Below are 18672 nucleotides of genomic sequence, written 5' to 3'. Positions count from 1 at the left end.
GCAACGAACAAGATGGAGTTACAAGTGAGATGTGGTTATACTTATCTATCGTAAATATTAGTATATTTTTGTAACCGTTTGGTGAAACTTCAAGAAGCTTAACACCTCGTGAAGCGAGACGCATGATTATTTTAGGACGGAGGAAGTACATTCTTCCACCGAGGAGATTGTCAGGACTCGAAGGAACATTTTCATCCCTGTTCACAAAGCCAAAGCACACATGCGAAACCGGCCGCCCTACAGGCTACAGCAACGTCTGCTGCTGCGCTTTTATTGGTCTTCTTCACTTCACTGAGAGATGGCGAGAGTTTTATTATTACGAGCTAAAAGCAAAATCTACAAAAACTGTACACACGACACGAACAGCACCTAGCTGCGTCGATCATGTGGCCACCTGATTGGTCTGATGACGGAACTGTCAGAACGAGTCGGACAGGAGCCAAGTCTCGAACGCCTCCAGCTCGTGTTCGTCCGGAGCAGCAGCCTGCGGCTCGGCGGCCTGCTGCAGCACCGCGCTGTGGTCGTTCTGCTCCGGCCCGCCCCATAGATGGGCCGCGAAGCCATCCCAGTCCATGTCCATGTCGAACAGGTCGTCCACCTGGGCCTCACCGCCGACCGCGTCAAATCCTTCCAGAGGTGCGTCTATAGACATCAGGGCGTCTATCTCACTCTCGGCCTCCCAGAGGTCCCCGAGCTCTATCGGGTCCAGCTCCCACGGCCCAGTCGCGTCCTCGCTGCAGGGCCCCTCTGCCGTGCTGCCGCTGCTGCTGTTGGGCTGGTTGTTCGGATCCGGATCCACCACGGCGCTTCGCGCCCCGTCGCTGTGCCGCGGGCTCGACGTCGCCGCGGTGCCCGGGCTAGACGACGCGCCTTTCGCGTCGCCAGACTCCGGTTCAGGCTCAGGGCCCGGTTGCTTGCTCTTGTTGGTCTTGGTGCTGCTGGTGGTGGTGGTGTTGGTGGCGCTCTTCGGCGACCGGCCCGGGGTCCTGCCGCCGCGCCGCTTGTCGGCGCTTTGCAGCTTGCTCATGTCGATGGTGACGGTGGTGTCCGGCCCGGCGGTGTATTTCCGGCGGTACGTGTGGATCTGCCGGCTGAGGTGCGAGTTCCAGTAGTTCTTGATCTCGTTGTCTGTTCGGCCGGGGAGGTGGCTGGAGATCAGGGACCACCTGCATGGAGAGCAAATACGTAATTAAATCGCAAGGACGATGCTGGTGAGTGAATGAACTGCTTGTTGCAGACTTGGGAGATTCGTAGGAATATTTACACGCACGGCACAGCAAAAAGGACAACCGAGGACAGCATACTGCAGGAGAACCGAAGGCGACACTTCACTGGTGACTTCAGTGCGTGGCATCGTGTTTCTAACCTACTACTAGTAACATGAGTACAGCATATATGCCCTCGTTTAGTTCGGCGCCGGCACAGTTACTGTAGCCGCAGTAGCTACTGTAGCATTTTGTTTGTGCTTGGTAATTGTTGTCCAAACGCTGACTAATTAGGCTCAAAACGTTCGTCTCGTAAAGTATAATCAAACTGTGCAATTAGTTTTTTATTTCGTCAACATTTTGTACTACATACATGTATCGCAAATTTGATGTGATGAAGAATTTTCTTTTTGTATAGTGTCAAAATTTGAAATTTGGGGTAACTAAACACCCTCTGTATTACTCTTTGATGCAACTTGACAATTTTGGTGCAACTCACTCATTGATCTCGCCGCTCATGACGTACTCCCTCTGTCCCGAATCAGTGGATGTTACAGGAGCCGTCACAGAGATCAATGTGCAAGCGAAAAGACCGTGACATCCCTACACCGACACCTTGCAGCTGATGCCTGATGGCGACGTCGTGAAGTGACATTTAGATGGCACGTTCACTACGTTGGTAGGTGTCTGATGTGTTTGCTGGGTTATAACGTCAACAATTATTTGACAAATTTTAAGGCCTTATTTAGGTTGAGGTTAGGAATTAGTATTTGGTATTGTAGCATTTTTATTTGTATTTGACAATTATTGTTCAATCATGGTCTAACTAGGCTCAAAAGATTCGTCTCGTAATTTATAATTAAATTGTGTAATTAGTTATTTTTTTATCAATGCATGTGTCTAAAGATTTAATACAATGAAGAGAGAATAAAAAAACTTACGATCTAAATAAGGCCTAAACGTCGGAACGTCATGTATTTTGGGACGAATGGTGTAGGCCGTTGTAATCATGTGCCTGCGTGTTTATGGCGCTATAATGTACTCGTATACATCATTTACGGAGAAGGACGACGATGGAGGGGCCGGCGATCGATGGACCGTGTACGTCGTGAGCTAGCTAGCGCAGACTGAATGAAAAGCTCCGTGTATTGTACAAAGCAGGCGCCGGTGGACCTCGCTCTCAGCGTCCGCAGCGTCAAGGTAAAGACGGGAATTCATTTCGGCCGGCGTGGGCCCGCCATTATATTAATCCCACGGGGCCACGGACAGGGACATCTTAGGATCGCGCTATCAGATGACGGCAACAGGGAACCTTAGACGATGTTTAGTTCAAAAAAGTGCTACAGTAGCTGTCACATCGAATCTTGCTATATGTGTATAGAGCATTAAATATAGACGAAAAAAATAATTGCACAGTTTGATTGGAAATCGCAAGACGAACGTTTTGAGCCTAATTAGTCCATAATTAAATACTAATTGTCAAATAAAAACGAAAGTGCTACAGTACCAAATTCCCAAATTTCATCCATCTAAACACAGCCTTAGTAACCAAAGTGCGTCTTTGCACAGTACCGGCGGCGATGGCGAGACAAGCGAGCGGACGCCATCACGTCAACGCCACGGAGATCGATGGACGGAAAGGCGCCCCTGTGCGCGCTGCGTGTGTGCGTGCCTCAAGAAGACCGTGACCCGTCCGCACGGCATCAGGGCCTAGCTAGTCGTCTGGCTCTGGCATGCGAGTTCGCTCTCAGGACTTGAAGAGAGTGTTGGACTATAAACTGTCGCTTCGTACGTGGTCCTCTCCACTCCTTCCTCTCAGCCGCTCACGATTTTTGACACCTAATTAAGCTGTTTCGCCAAGGCTTTGTAATTGTAAGCTGGCTAGCTAGCTCCGTCCGTCCTCCATGTTTTGATGAGTGTTGCACTACCGCTCTCGCAAGACTATGGATGAAAACGGTACGGATATTTATTCGACCGTCCGTTCGACCGAACAAATATGAACACTTATCTGGATAGTTACTCGGATATCCGTAATTTTTTTCGGATACGGATAATAAAACGGATATCTTAGGCGGATATCAAATACGGATGTAATATCATCGATATCCGGCGGATATCGGATAATCCGGATAAGTATCGGATATATCCGGATTATTAAAACGGATATTATCCGGATATTTTTCAAACTTTCTCAAATGAAAAAATGGCCTATATAAGGATTGTAGATCTTGATGAGCTGAACAAACTTGGTATTCAAAACTTTTCAATTTGAGACAATCTAGGGTTCCGAAAACTAGTTTATAGGCGTCAAAATTTAAAAATCATAAATTTGAACCGTCCAAACTATCTCAAATGGAAAGTTGACCAAAACAACAATTGTAGATCTTGATGAGTTGAACAAACTTGGTATTCAAAACTTTTCAATTTGAAGTCATTTAGAGTTCATAATACTAGAGTCAAAGTGTTGTTTTTTCATTTGACCAAATTTGACTTGGTCAAACTTGCTCAAATGAGACACTAAATGACCTCAGATGAAAAAACTCTGAATACGAAGTTTGATCATCTCAGCAAGATCTACAATTGTTACATAGCTCATTTTGTCATTTGAGAAAGTTTTATCAAACACTAGTCATAAATTCTTGAATCTCATATAGACTTTCTAAAACCATGTCACACACTTGTGAAATTTGAATTACATTTTGTTCAAACTTTCTCAAATGAAAAAATGGAATATATAAGGATTGTAGATCTTGATGAGCTGAACAAACTTGGTATTCAAAACTTTTCAATTTGAGACAATCTAGGGTTCCAAAAACTAGTTTGTAGGCGTCAAAATTTAAAAATCACAAATTTGAACCATTCAAACTATCTCAAATGGAAAGTTGACCAAAACAACAATTGTAGATCTTGATGAGTTGAACAAACATGGTATTCAAAACTTTTCAATTTGAAGTCATTTAGAGTTCATAATACTAGAGTCAAAGTGTTGTTTTTTTATTTGACCAAATTTGACTTGGTCAAACTTGCTCAAATGAGACACTAAATGACCTCAGATGAAAAAACTCTGAATACCAAGTTTGATCATCTCAGCAAGATATACAATTGTTACATAGCTCATTTTCTCATTTGAGAAAGTTTTATCAAACACTAGTCACAAATTCTTGAATCTCATATAGACTTTCTAAAACCATGTCACACACTTGTGAAATTTGAACTACATTTTGTTCAAACTTTCTCAAATGAAAAAATGGCCTATATAAGGATTGTAGATCTTGATGATCTGAACAAACTTGGTATTCAAATCTTTTCAATTTGAGACAATCTAGGGTTCTGAAAACTAGTTTGTAGGCGTTGAAATTTAAAAATCACAAATTTGAACCATCCAAACTATCTCAAATGGAAAGTTGACCAAAACAACAATTGTAGATCTTAATGAGTTGAACAAACTTGGTATTCAAAACGTTTCAATTTGAAGTCATTTAGAGTTCATAATACTAGAGTCAAAGTGTTGTTTTTTCATTTGACCAAATTTGACTTGGTCAAACTTGCTCAAATGAGACACTAAATGACCTCAGATGAAAAAACTCTGAATACCAAGTTTGATCATCTCAGCAAGATCTACAATTGTTACATAGCTCATTTTATCATTTGAGAAAGTTTTATCAAACACTAGTCACAAATTCTTGAATCTCATATAGACTTTCTAAAACTATGTCACACACTTGTGAAATTTGAACTACATTTTATTCAAACTTTCTCAAATGAAAAAATGGCCTATATAAGGATTGTAGATCTTGATGATCTGAACAAACTTGGTATTCAAAACTTTTCAATTTGAGACAATCTAGGGTTCTGAAAACTAGTTTGTAGGCGTCGAAATTTAAAAATCATAAATTTGAACCGTCCAAACTATCTCAAATGGAAAGTTGACCAAAACAACAATTGTAGATCTTAAGGAGTTGAACAAACTTGGTATTCAAAACTTTTCAATTTGAAGTCATTTAGAGTTCATAATACTAGAGTCAAAGTGTTGTTTTTTCATTTGACCAAATTTGACTTGGTCAAACTTGCTCAAATGAGACACTAAATGACCTCAGATGAAAAAACTCTGAATACCAAGTTTGATCATCTCAGCAAGATCTACAATTGTTACATAGCTCATTTTCCCATTTGAGAAAGTTTTATTAAACACTAGTCACAAATTCTTGAATCTCATATAGACTTTCTGAAACCATGTCACACACTTGTGAAATTTGAACTACATTTTGTTCAAACTTTCTCAAATGAAAAAATGAACTATATATATGCTGCTTTTACTCAATATCCGAATAGATATTTGTATCCGACCTTCTCCGAATCCGATTCATACCGTATTCGATACTCATTATTCATATCCGTAACCGAGTCAATCCGTATTCGTATATGTATCCGAACGCTATCCGTGTCCGAATCCGAATCCGAACAAAAATATGAAAACAAATATAATATGAGTGATATCCGTTCGTATCCGATCCGTTTTCATCCCTACGCAAGACCATGTGGATTGTGGGGAGAATAATACGCCCATCACTATGCCGCTATACTGACATGACACTACGCTGGAGTAGTATACCCGTACGTTTATTGATGTGCGCTGGTCTCTTCCGGCCGAGGGGACGACATGAATTGACTAGTACGTACGTAGTATTTGTGTGTGTTGCATTATTGTACTCCATGGTTCATGGCACTTGCAAAGCAATCAGGCATAGCCGCGTATATAGGCGGAGGGGAGCGCTCCTGCATCCACGTCCACGAGGGGTTATTGTTTAATTTGTTCTCTCCATGCAGTCGTGTGATAGCTAGCCCATTTTGTTAGAGAATTTCTTCAGCGCCTTCTAATTAATCTGTTTAGTTTTTTTTTCTAGCTTTTTCTTCCTTTTATGTACTATATATACCGTCGTGTATGTGTATACACACACACTTTTTCCCTTCTATAAGAAGAAAAAACTGTACGCGCGCTGACACTGGACTCGGTTCCTTCTGACGGAAATAGATAGTAGAAATCAGGACACTGGAGATTCTCCATCCGTCCACCTTTCGTGAATAGTGTTTCAGATGGACAGATGCTGTCGACGAATCGCAAGCTTTTTGTGTGCTGTTTTTTTTTAAATGATTTTTCTGTACTATACTAGGGAAAGATATAGCTATTTACATACTACTCTCACTCTATGACTAGTATATTCTTTCCCCATTTTCAGTCAAAATCAAAGAAGTTTCTTGAAAAAAAGCTAAACAAATTTGATGCAGCAAAAAAAAAAAAAACTGTATTTTATGGAACGGAAGAAGTATATATATGTGCATGATGCTATCACAGTACTGCTTAATAGTAGCTTTCTAATCTCCCTTTAATTGTATATATATCTTTGAACACGAGAAAGTGCCTAGATCGAGCATTTCCTCGTGCTGCTGCTTATCGTCTTAGAGATGTAACGACCATATGACCCATCACGATCAGCAGGTTATATATATAGATCTAACTTGTTTTTAGCCCTTAATACCACATTATGCGAATTACGAAGCCACGAGCACGGGCGGGAATCATGCCATATTGGCATATTGCCATGCATGCGCGTGCACGTGGCCTCGGAAATCACACGCATCTGACTCTGGACAGTAATCTTCACACGCAGCACGCCCTTTTGGCTTGTGCCCACACGTACGGACAACTTCAGCGACACATGCAGCGAGCCAGTGACAAGGACCGGACCAACAGTCAAGTGGAGCAGTACTGCTCAATGCCCTCTTTAGACCAAGCGTGCGTACCCTAGAGCCCACGTGTACATATATGAGCAGTACTACTGAGGCTGTTGGGCTCGAGCGGGAAGTTGCTTTTACTACTAGAGGGATCGGATGGCCATGTTGTTTTCAGCCATGCAGTCTTTATTTAGCCTACTATTGCTACACCCCTATCCCAGCAGCGTGTGCCCTGGCCTATTTCATTAAAACCTCTACTTAGTACTGTGTACGTGTATGGTGTATATGGTGCAGTAGTGTCTCAACTCTCAACCGATCGGTGCAGCCATTGAAATTATACAGCCTGTTCGTTTGGTCGTAAATAATCTTAAATTTTCAGTCAGAATAGTATTTTTCTCTCTCACCAAACCTGACAGCAGTAATAATCCACGATCGTATACGATCGTTTCAGCCCCAACCGAACAGGCTGATAAGCAGGGGCTTTATTTATTGAAAGCAGCCCTTTATTGTCTGTGTTGATTCTTCTAGCCTTCTGCCTGAGATTCTTTTTTTCCCCAAAAATAGTTTAAAATTTGTCAGGAAGCGTGTTTAAGTAATAAGTACACATGGTACTCCCTCAATTTAAGGAAACTCGCTCAATCAACTATAGATTTATAAATAATATCAACATTTGTATATTCAACAAGCTAAGTAAGTTTATTATAAAATATATTTCATAAAACACATCGTAAATTATTACTTCTATTTTTATATATTTGATCAAACCTGATACTGTTCAACCAGGTTTCCATTCTTTGTGTATACGTAGCGTGCATTGACACCCCTTGTTGTGTATGGAGGAAGTATTTTCTAGTCGGAGGATGCACACTCGCTCTCAGTGTTGATTAGCACTATTATTATATTAGGGAGGCCGGGCCGGGCGCGCATTAGTTTACCTGTTGCCGAGGGTGGCGTGGAGCTTGATGATGATGTCCTCTTCCTCCTTGGAGATGTTCCCCCTCTTGACGTCCGCCCGAAGGTAGTTGATCCACCGCAGCCGGCAGCTCTTGCCGCACCGGAGCAGCCCTGCACGTACACCGTACCACCACCAGGAGAAATTAACAAGGTACGGCGGCGGGCTAATCATATCACTCGCTAGTGCTGCGGCGCCTCTAGCTAGTATATATTGTGGTTATATGTTCTGGCTAGTAGACTAAAGCTAGCTAAGGACGACGAACAAGGTGGATCGGAGTTGCAAGAGAGAGCTGGTAAGTGATGATGCGTGCGTGCGCGTCGATTGTGTAGCTTGCAGTATAGTTGGTTACCTGCATTCTTGGGCAGCGACCTCCAGGATCCCTCGCCGTGCTCTGCAATGTAGTTGGCGAGTATCTGGTCCTCCTCCGCAGTCCACCTCCCCCGCTTGAGCCCCACCTTCTCGCAGCACGGCGCCCTCCCCATCGCGTGCCGCCGCCGGCCGGATCGATCGGATTCCCCCAACGACGTCTGCCCTCGCCCGCAGCTAGCTAGCGTGGTCACGTTCCCCGGCCCGGCCGCTGATCACACCGTAGTACCTAGTACCGCCGATCGAGCGAGACCCCAGCGGCGTACTCGCGGAGCTGCCGAGTGCCCACTATCACTCGCACTAGCTAGCTCCCACACTACTGCGCACGGTTAGCAGGTCGCGTGCGTCCAAGGGAGTTGGTGTCCGTGCGGGCGGGCCGGGTGATCCGGCCGCGCTCGCTCGCTCCTTGCCGCGCGGAAGGGCGCCGGACACACGCTCTCAGCTCGCAGTGTGTGTGTGCTGGCTAGCGAGGCCACGCCACGGCCGCCCATAATATAGCAGCGCCGCGCGGGGGGCGTGCGGGCTCTCGGGTCGCGTGTGCACCCAGACGGAACGGAGGACGCTAGCGCTTCGGTCCGTTACGACGTGGGGGAACGGTAAGTGGGGAGCGAGCGAGTAGCTCGCGGGCCGCGGCGGCCGTACGTGTGGCTGCTGGCGCGGGCACGTGGGCGCGCCCGGCAAAATGGGCGCCGTGGCGCGAGGCCGCGCCACCGTCCGCTCAGGCGGCCTCGCCAGCGACCAAGTTGTCAGCGGCGCCCCCCGCGCTTTATTATCTCCTGTTACTATGTCATAGTAAGTAGTGTAGCTAGGCAGGGCTGCAGGAGTACCGATGGGGTGTTTTGGTTCTTTAGCCGTTTTTAAAATTCATGTTACATTAATATTTAGATACTAATAAAGAGTATTAAATATAGATTAATTATAAAACAAATTATATAGATAGAGGCTAATTTACGAGATGATTTTTTAAGCTTAATTAATCTATCATTAGCATATGTTTACTGTAGCACCACGTTGTCAAATCATTGACTAATTAGGCTTAAAAGATTCGTCTCGCAAATTAGTCGCAAGTTGTATAATTAGTCTATATTTAATACTTTGTGTCTAAACATTCGATGTTCTAAACATTCGATGTGACGAACCAAACTCCCCCTGGGTACTGGAGCTCGTAGCAAATGTACCAGCACTGTTTCTGCGCATCAGTAGCAACGTGGAATGCTCGCTACTGCCTACAGTACTGATCGATCGACGACCCCGCCATAGTCAGGTTTATTTAATAAGCAAAAGAAAAGAAAAAAAGCGTATGATTTGATTTGGTTGGCCTTGTCCTGCCCTGCGCTCCTCGGCAAGCAGCCAAGCAGGCCCGCGCCTGGACTTGTGCGCAGCCAGTCCTTGCTAGAGCGAGGCCGCAGACATTGCTCGTCTGGCTGGCAGGGATCAATGGCACACAAAAAATGACATTCGCTTGCGCGCCAACAATAGGATGGCCGCTTGCAGGTGCATTCTAAGTTGTCCAGTCAATCTAGCAGTCACCATTCACCGGACCAAAACCTGCATCATACAAGCCACGGCAAAACACATGTGGTGCACGCGGGCGGACAGTAGCCTCCACTGCCTTTGGTGATCTGACCCCCTGGACAGAGGTAATCCGAGGAGCCAATCACGCGCACGCCTGCTGATCCGGGGCTGGCCGCACACATGGATGCATGTGCCCTGGCTGATCGAGTAGCTGGCTATACGGCCGGCAGAAGGATCCTTGTTGTGCTGCTGACATTCACTGCCCTGCCCTAGATCTGGATATCACTGTTGGTTTAAAAACCTCTTTCACTGTCAGATTTTGAATCGACAGTGGCATACCAACGGTAATAGAGGGTTGACATCACTGTCAGTTCTTAAAAACCGACACTGATCTATAGAAAACAGTGTCGGTTTCTGGCTCCACCCGACAGTGTCTAGTTGAACAACACTACCGGTTTGTAGTCCTAATCGACAGTGAAGGTTACTTCAAGAGTATCAGTTTATGGATCAAGCCGGCACTGTTGAGCTAGCCAACACTGTCGGTTCATCACTCAAGCCGGCAGTGTTAAGCAAGACAACACTGTCGGTTTGTTGATAACCGGCAGTGTTTTACAAGACAACACTGTCAGTTCGTTGCTAACTGACAGTGATGGCTCATTCGTATTTTATTGTTTTATAATTGATTTTAATTTATATTTTTTTCGTGGAATCGGATTTTGCTTTATATACGCTACGTAGACGATAGGCCCATCAATATTAAACATTACAAATGTTACGGTTACAGTTCAAATGTTCTTATCCAGATCTCGATCCCTCAAAATAAAAAAGAAATGTTCTCGGACTTCTTACAATAATCTGGCGAGCCGCTCTGGGCCATACTGGTCCTTGTACCTCACGGATTGTGCAATGGAAAATACTTCATCTTTTTCAATACCTTGGCTAAGATGAATTTTACGAGCTCCAATTGTAGTGCGACAATCTCCATGTCTAACAGCCGTTGGTGGTTATATTTCTTGCGCTGTCGTTCAAAAAAGATAATATCCAAAGAGAAACAATAAATCATTTTGTCGAATTATTAACAGACATAAATGAAATGGGGATTATACACGCCAACTTATCAGCTTTTCTGATTTTCCACCGATGTAGCGAAGTATTGCCCAGATTACATAAAACCCGCATTCATTGTTTCCCGCCGGCTGTGACAGGTACTTCCCCTCTATTTCGACAACCTTGAATGGGACCGGTGTCCCACCGATATGTCTTCTTCGGACACTGAGCAACATTAAAGAGAGAAATATTAGAAAGCGGTATGTGTGATTAGAAAATAATACGTTATTAGGATCGCTTATTAATTCAGCACTACCACCAGTGCATCCAGATGATGAAATGGTTTTTTCTTTGAGTCCCACACCTCGATCAGATTTTTGGCAAGATTGACACAAATGAAGATGAAATGGTTGCTACAATCACAGAATCCTAATTATCGAATAATCTTAACAAAAAAAGAAGCATAAAATTAAAAGCCGAAAACACATACTCGCGGTTATAGGCTAGAAGCATGTGGATTTTCTTCTTCATCGTGAATTCGTCGAAAACAACAATCAATCTCTATTTCAGGTCTTCCACGTCACATCCATAGAGACCTAGACATGTCCTCTCATTGACTCGCAAGGGGTCCAAGAAGCCTATGTAATCCAATTTGCTTTTTAGAATGCAAAATTTTGTTGTACACCTATATAAAATCATAGGAAGTGCTCAAAAGTTAACAATTTGTCTTGAGAGAGTAGTTAATTGTAATATCGTGCGTGTAGGGTACTTACATAGTCCATAGCGTCAACATTTGAACATCGAGAGAGCGTTTCTGGTATAGCTGGAACAAGCACTCCCACTCGACATCGAACTTCTCTTCTTCAGGATAATGGAAAACATATGGCGAACGGATAATAACCTCAAAACCAAAGTCGTCCGTCTCTGTTGCTTGAGCCATGTAATATTCATGCAACTGGCGCATATATGTTGTCAAATTTTTATACTCATCGTCGGGAACCAAAAGATTGCCCCTTTCATACTTCATTGCCGATGTTCCCGTCCCTTGTACATCATAATAGATGTTCGCGGCCTCTTCCATGGTTAATCCTAGGTTGTCTTCGATGTACTTCTGTATGTTCCTTAAATCTTTATTGTGTATTTCTTCGTCTCTTGTTGTAGCGTATTTATTCTGTGTTTGCTTTTCAAATTCAGACTTTAACAAATATGAAGGCAGTGAGGCACAGAGATTGAAGAAAGTAACACAATCTTCCTTCGAGATGTGTGCTGTAAATTTTTCTTTCATCAAGGTGGTAACGCTGCCACTGAACGACCTTTTTCTTTTCTGTTGATCCACTTTGGGAGCATTAGCGATCGAATCCAAGGACCTTTTCTGCGACTGTGAGGATGTCCTTGATCTTGTTTTGGGCTGAGGTGGTGGAGAAGGAGGAGGATGACGGCGAGAATTCGATTTTCTCGACGCTGATGAAGATGGAGGAGGAGGGAGAGGAGGAGTCTCTTTTCTCGAGACTGATGAAGATGGAGTCAAACAAGGAGGAATAGAAGGAGACCTCTGTCTTCTCTGGGGTGATGGCTCCGGATGAGGAGGGGAGTGATCTCTATTGGGAGATGGTGAGTGATCATCGCGGGTGAGCGAAGACTCATAGTCGTCCTCATCATTAGAGGACAATTGATGGTCATGCTTAATGAAGCGCTTGCGCTAGGCCACTTGAGAGCCCTTGTTTTGACCAAGTTTCGGCCTGTCTTCCGCTACGGGATACTCAATGGGTATCTTGTTAAACATCTTATCAAGTATTCTGTCAATGGTGACGTGAGCGTACCCCTGTGGAATTGGGCGGCCATTACTTGTACCATCTCCCGTAGGCCAGGCCTGGCCAAGTGCCACCTTATCCTTTGTCCATTCCTGACGGATGTACAACTTGACATTTACGGGTTTAGTGATGTCGTCCACCGAATGAGGCACATTCGCCTCTTCTTCGTCGAGCGAGGTCGATCCGCAGCTGCTGCGACCCCTAAACTGTGGGCTAAAGGCAGTAGGAGTAGGGTTTTGTGGTACTCCTGACCCCTTGGACAATAAAATTTGCTCGACTCGCGCTTCAACAGTCGCGTCAATCCGTGCTTCCATTCTGTCTTCCATCTCTTTTAGTCGCCTCAAATACTCTGCATCCTGTTTCGCTCTACCCCTCGAGCGGCTTCGGTAAGTGTTAGATTCTTGGAGGAATGCTAGTTTCCAAGGAACAACACCGGTTCCTCTAGTGTGACCAGGGTGCTCCTTGGTCCCGAGTGCTTGGGTGAGCATGTCTTTCTCCCTATTAGAAGTGTGAGTCCCTTTTCTCACCTCCTTAGTTACCTGAGAGATCCTCTGGATGAGTTCGCTCATGGGTTCATTTGTGGAGCTAAAGCTCCCGTCCTCGTCGTGCCGTACATTCCTCCCCATATAGTATAATACCGATCTAGGCTCCCAATCAGTTGTCTCAACCTGAACGCCTTCCTCAGCAAGGCGATCCATCTTTTAAAGTTCTGTTTAAAATTCTAGCATCTTTTTAGCGTAGCCATGAGAGCCGAGATGATGAGGATTCATCGCTTTCTATGAGTTCTCCTTATTCTTCCAGCTTAGTGCTAAGTACTCCTTGGATAACCTATATTCCTTGAAATGCTGCCAGAAGTCCTTCTGCTTGCTAAATTGTCTACCATCGAAATCTGGCTCTTTATTTTTTAGGACAAAATTCTTGTACAATGTCCCCTTGAAATTCTTGAAGCATATCCCCATGATTTCTATTGTTTTTTTCTTGACTAACTCCCTGTCATACTTGGTTGGTAAAGTGAAATACTCTGGGATTTTGACATCCCATATGTAATCTTTCTCACTTTTGGGAACCCTCCACGGGTCATCATCTTTTCCAATCCACTTCTTATACCTAATAGGGATGAAGTCCCTAACAAGTAACCCAAGAATAGTCTTGTATTTGGTCAAAGCTATGGGCGGTGAGAGTGGATCCCCGAATTCATCGAACTTAGAAATGTGCCAGTGTGCATTCCTACCAACAGTAATCTTTGACACACCTCACTTGGATCTGGCCTTCCTGCTACCCGAATCCTCTGGCTCCTCAAATGGTGGAGGCTCCTGCTAGAGACACCAAGTAAGCTATGACCCTCTCAATTGATTAGCGTGTGTGGCTACATAGTCACATGATACCAAAGTTACCTAGCCATCTTAATTATTTTGACCCAGATCAAGCAGGCCAGACGAGGTCCATGGCTACTCATTCTCACCGACCTGATTAACACCATCACCGTTTGTCGGATCATACGAACTCGTAACACCCCGGTGTTACGAGTTCGTTTAGCACCAAGATTTAGGTCTAAGAAAAATTTCCAAAATGATTTTTTTTAGATTTTAAAATTTAAAAACCAGTTTCTTGTGTCCACGGTAGAAATATGAAATTATATTTAAAAGGGCTGTTGTCCGTGCTGCACTGTTGTTCTAGACGTTTGAGTGTAGTGGTGCATCTCCCCTGCTCTGAATAAATCCGTCATCTGAATTATTAACGTCGCGTCATGTTGTCGGCCCCGTCGCCATTTACGCGGGGTCGCTGATATCGTCAATGTAGCCATACCGCTGTCTACCTCCGTTGTCTCGTTGTGTTATTGTCTTCGTCGTAGCGTCGTTGCCTGCCTTCGCTATTATTATATTATCAGCATCAGCAACATGTCGAGCGGCGACTATTGCGATTGACGTGTCGTCCGCCGTACAAAAACATAGTGGCTCACGTGAAGTTTTTAGTGAGTACATGTAGCGCTTACCACTCATCAGGCTTAGTAGTACGGACATCCAGCCTTTAGCTACTGCAATGCCTAGTCTCTGTCCAGGCACATGATTGAGTTGCATGACGTTACGAGGCTGGTGGTGAACCACATGGCTCCTCACGCTTGCTTTGTACTGTCCCTATCCGCTCTCGTCCTTCTGACCATGGCCACACTTCCAGCTGCTGCCCTCGTGCGTTCACCATCAACGTCGCTATCCGTCTTGCCTCTGTTGCCAGCCTTGCTTGTCTTTGTCTTGCCTACCTCTGCTGCCTCTGTCCGCCTCTACTTCTCTGCTCCCCTTTTTCTTTACCATCGGAGCTAGGCACGCACGCAAGCATCGCACATCTTGTCGCATACGCCGTAGCGCCAGCCGAGCCATTCAGTGGTAGTAAGCACTGTCTCCCTCGCCTACTACTACCACACTCGGTGTCCTAGCGTCAGCGCCCCTTGCCCCTGCACGCCCACACCCCGTTGTGGCCACGCCATCGTACGCGCCCACGCGTGCGCGCCCTGCGCTCCGGCACGGCCGCGCCCTCGTGCCTCGGCACTCACAGCGCGCCTGAGCCGCCGTGGCCCCTCCTGTTCCCCTACGCACGTGAGCCCATAGCCCCACGTAGGACCCTAGTTCCTGCTCACCCCTCTGGTCTATGCCGTCCTCCTGTGCCTGCAGCAATAGCAGCACTCGCCATACCCAGCTGCCGACGTCACTTCCTAGCACCGCACGTGTAGGTGCACCCTCGCATTTCTCTCACATGCCAATGCTGCCCTCCGTCCTAGCTTGCCTAGCCCCACCTTGGTCACTATGGCTTTAAAGCCGAGCTCCATTACTACATCGCCATGGCCACCGCTCCTCCCCTTCCTAAATTCATTGTGCACAAAGCGTTCCCCTCAAATTCCTTGCACTCACTAGTGTCCAAGGACCTTAGCTTGCCACTGCTGTCGATCATGGTGGAAATCATCCACTAGAGAGCTCACACGAAGCTTCGCCATTATTGCTAGCCACCATTGGGCGCCGCACTGACCTCGGCCATGGTTTCCTCTCATTCCTTGCTTCCTCTTCTCGATTCTTGATGTTTTGGTTCTGCACTGATGTCACGGCCTTGCCTGTGAAGCAGTTTCACCGATGGGTCTTCATAGCAATGGGAGCACCGCTGTTGCCATAGTGTATCGGCACCACCACTGCTGTGCACATGGCCAGCGCAGCTCCAGCCTTCTCCGCCTTGACCCATCAATCAACTAGGACTATGGTAAGCCCCCATTGCTCATCGCATTGCGTTTTGGTTCCAGTACTTTACCTTTGTGCTTGAACGAGCTTGTTGCCTCGATGAACGGCCACTGCCATCGGTCTGTACATGGACGAGTGTGTGTGACCTTGCCCATTTACCCAATGTCGTCGCCCTAGTTTCATGGTCACCACTCGACGCTGTCGCTCACTTGCGCGTGTGCGAAGCATCCACCGACCGTCGGTCCATCACGGTCAGTTTGGCCATCATCGAACCGCCCCTATCGGTGCTCTGCTCTGGAGTACATCATGGACCAGTGTTCGTAAATAGAAACAAATATAGGGGGGTTATTATGATAAGATAGAGAGAGTAATAAATAGTGCAAATTGGGTTTGGCGATTAGACAAACAGATAGGGGGTTTTCTACAAAAACACATCGCGCCCTAGGTCTTCCCTCCTGGGCCAGCCTACTACCGTCACGCCTATGCCGTGGGCCGGCTGCTGGGCCACTCGTGCCCCGCCCCGAGACTGGGCCGTGCGTCCACGTGGGCTGTTCGCGCCGCCTACCACGCTGGGCCGGCCTGTGGCCTGAGCCTAGGGCGGCCGTGTGCCGCTCCCATGTCTGGGCCACCGCGCTGTTACCACACCGCTGGGCCATGTCTGGCCAATAGGTCGAGCGTGTGTCCGCGCGTCGAGCCAAGCGCTGGTCCTCTTAGTTTTCCAAAGCATTTGTTAATTAGTTTCGGAAATAAACTTGCAAAATCAATATAAAATTTTGTAGGTCTCCAAAAATGATGAAACTAGTTTTGTTAGTCTCCTAAAATCATGATCTATATGTTCATATATTATGTTCACATAGTGTGATAATATTCTTGGAAGCTATATAATTAATTTAAGGCACTTAATATTGTTAAAAGGAGAACTTGTAGGAATTTCCATGGTAAATTGGTAATAGTGTTGGATCTAAAATTTCGACAGTAGGTTCCTAGCAATATTAGGTACTCCCTGTAATTTTTGTAGCTCAATAATAATTAGTTTGCTAGGTATGCTGTATTTCAAATAATGATTAATTCGATAGAATGAAATAAAGAAACAACTTGGATTTATATAACTAAAATAATTGTTGGGAAATGACGCCTTATTCGACAACATGGATACATAGACTAGCGTGTTAGAACTATCTCGTTAGCTTGTAAGACATAATTAGATTTCTAAGCATTTCGGCTATTGTTGATTATTTACATCTATGCATTTGCATCAATGCATATCATATTGGTACGATGATGGATCAACGGATCAATTGAAGGATGAATGAGAATCCGAAGATAGTGTAATGGTATTCTCTCTAGGAGATAATGCAAAGGGCTTTCTATTCAGATGATGGTGGATGATTTGACGATGCAGATACTATCTTTTTAATATATATCTTACCCATGCAAGCCCCGGTGCATAACCCCTACTTTTCTGTAGTTTAAACTATATTTGTGCCTTAAGTTTTAAGGAGTTGAATGAAATCCACTAGCTACAGGACTAGTATGACAGGATCGTGTAGATTACTATGCTACAGGACTCCGGTAGAAGTTGAGTAATGGCTGTCACTCGCGAGATATAGGGAAATATATTACTGTATTATGATCACTTGGAATATATAAATGGTGGAAAGGAAAATTGTGACCGGGTAGGGATATGGTTTGGGTATTGGTGGGTGTAAGAGGTTGTGTCGCCATGGACGCGGGGCATAACTTGGTTACACTGCTTTCCTTGTCTGTGTCGGTTAAGGACTGATCGTTGCATAAGCCATCGAGGCAAGTCACAGTTTTGTTATCCTGAGCACATACTTGTGTATGGGCGCTTGGAAGGCTTGTTGCTCTCTTGTCGTGGGTTTTGGCTCTTTCCGGACTGACTATTAGGGTTTTGTTTTTGGTGGAGGAGGTCCTTGCACCGCACTAAGTCTGAGACTCAGGGGTAGGGGCTTGGAGTCCCAGTTTGGACGGGGACCTAGGACCCTAGGAAAGGAGAGTGATGGGTTGGTTCTGCTTATGCCTTGGGTACAAGTGGGGCGTGTATTTTTGGGGTACCCAGCTGGGGACATTGGTTCACAAATCGCCATCGAGTCGGTATGGCTTGTCTTATGCCTAGCGCCGTAGTAAGAACTGAAAGATGAAAGTTGGAAGATGGAAAAAGGAAATCTGATTGCTTACCACCTGCTTGAAAGTAGCATAGGTGCTTACATAGAATGGTTAGCTAAGGAACCAATATGGCTATTAATAAAAATTAAATATAAGGACACACGCTTAGTAATGCTTCCTACAAATGCAATAAACCCACAAGCCAGATGATCTTGCATATCCTTGGAGTCTTTTTTTTCCTCCTGTCGGGTAAGTCTTGCTAAGTATAATTAAGTACTCAGGGTTTTATTCCCTCTGTTGCAGGTAACAGGTGGATGCTAGAGCTGATTCTTGTGTGTGAATTCCTCCTGGTGGGCTCAGCGAGGATTCCTTTACGCTGCGATCATAGTTGTTATTTATAACTCTCATCAAATATTTTTATAAATGAAAAGTTTTATAATATGTTGTCCTAGTTATTTATCAATGCTTCATCATGTCATGTACAGAAATTTATTTCTACTGTAATTCTGATAACATATTTATATTCCACTGTTAAATTAAATTGTTCATAACTCTGATAATATAATTATATTTCCCTATTATAATAATGAATATTATACTCTGATGTGGTATTAAAAGTGATGTAAGAAATAGTTAAGAATTATGTAAGCTTTATTCTCTCATTTGTGATCCTGATAGAAAAATATGGATTT

The 18672-nt window shown here is 44.9% G+C and overlaps 1 protein-coding gene across 1 annotated transcript; it reads right to left on the bottom strand.

Moving 5' to 3' along the window:
- Positions 1-261: 261 nt before the first annotated feature.
- On the bottom strand, positions 262-8736 carry LOC136532829 (transcription factor Y1-like). The gene is made up of 3 exons (XM_066525408.1): positions 8243-8736; positions 7874-8003; positions 262-1166 (listed from the first exon to the last, which is right to left on the bottom strand). The coding sequence occupies exons 1-3, from the start codon at positions 8373-8375 to the stop codon at positions 419-421; spliced, it is 1011 nt and encodes a 336-aa protein (XP_066381505.1). The 5' UTR covers positions 8376-8736; the 3' UTR covers positions 262-418.
- Positions 8737-18672: the final 9936 nt, after the last annotated feature.

This window comes from Miscanthus floridulus, chromosome 2 (assembly GCF_019320115.1).
Source record: "Miscanthus floridulus cultivar M001 chromosome 2, ASM1932011v1, whole genome shotgun sequence".
NCBI classification, from domain to species: Eukaryota; Viridiplantae; Streptophyta; class Magnoliopsida; order Poales; family Poaceae; genus Miscanthus; species Miscanthus floridulus.
The sequence above is the reverse complement of the archived record's forward strand: the minus strand, read 5'-3'. Positions and strand labels throughout refer to the sequence as shown.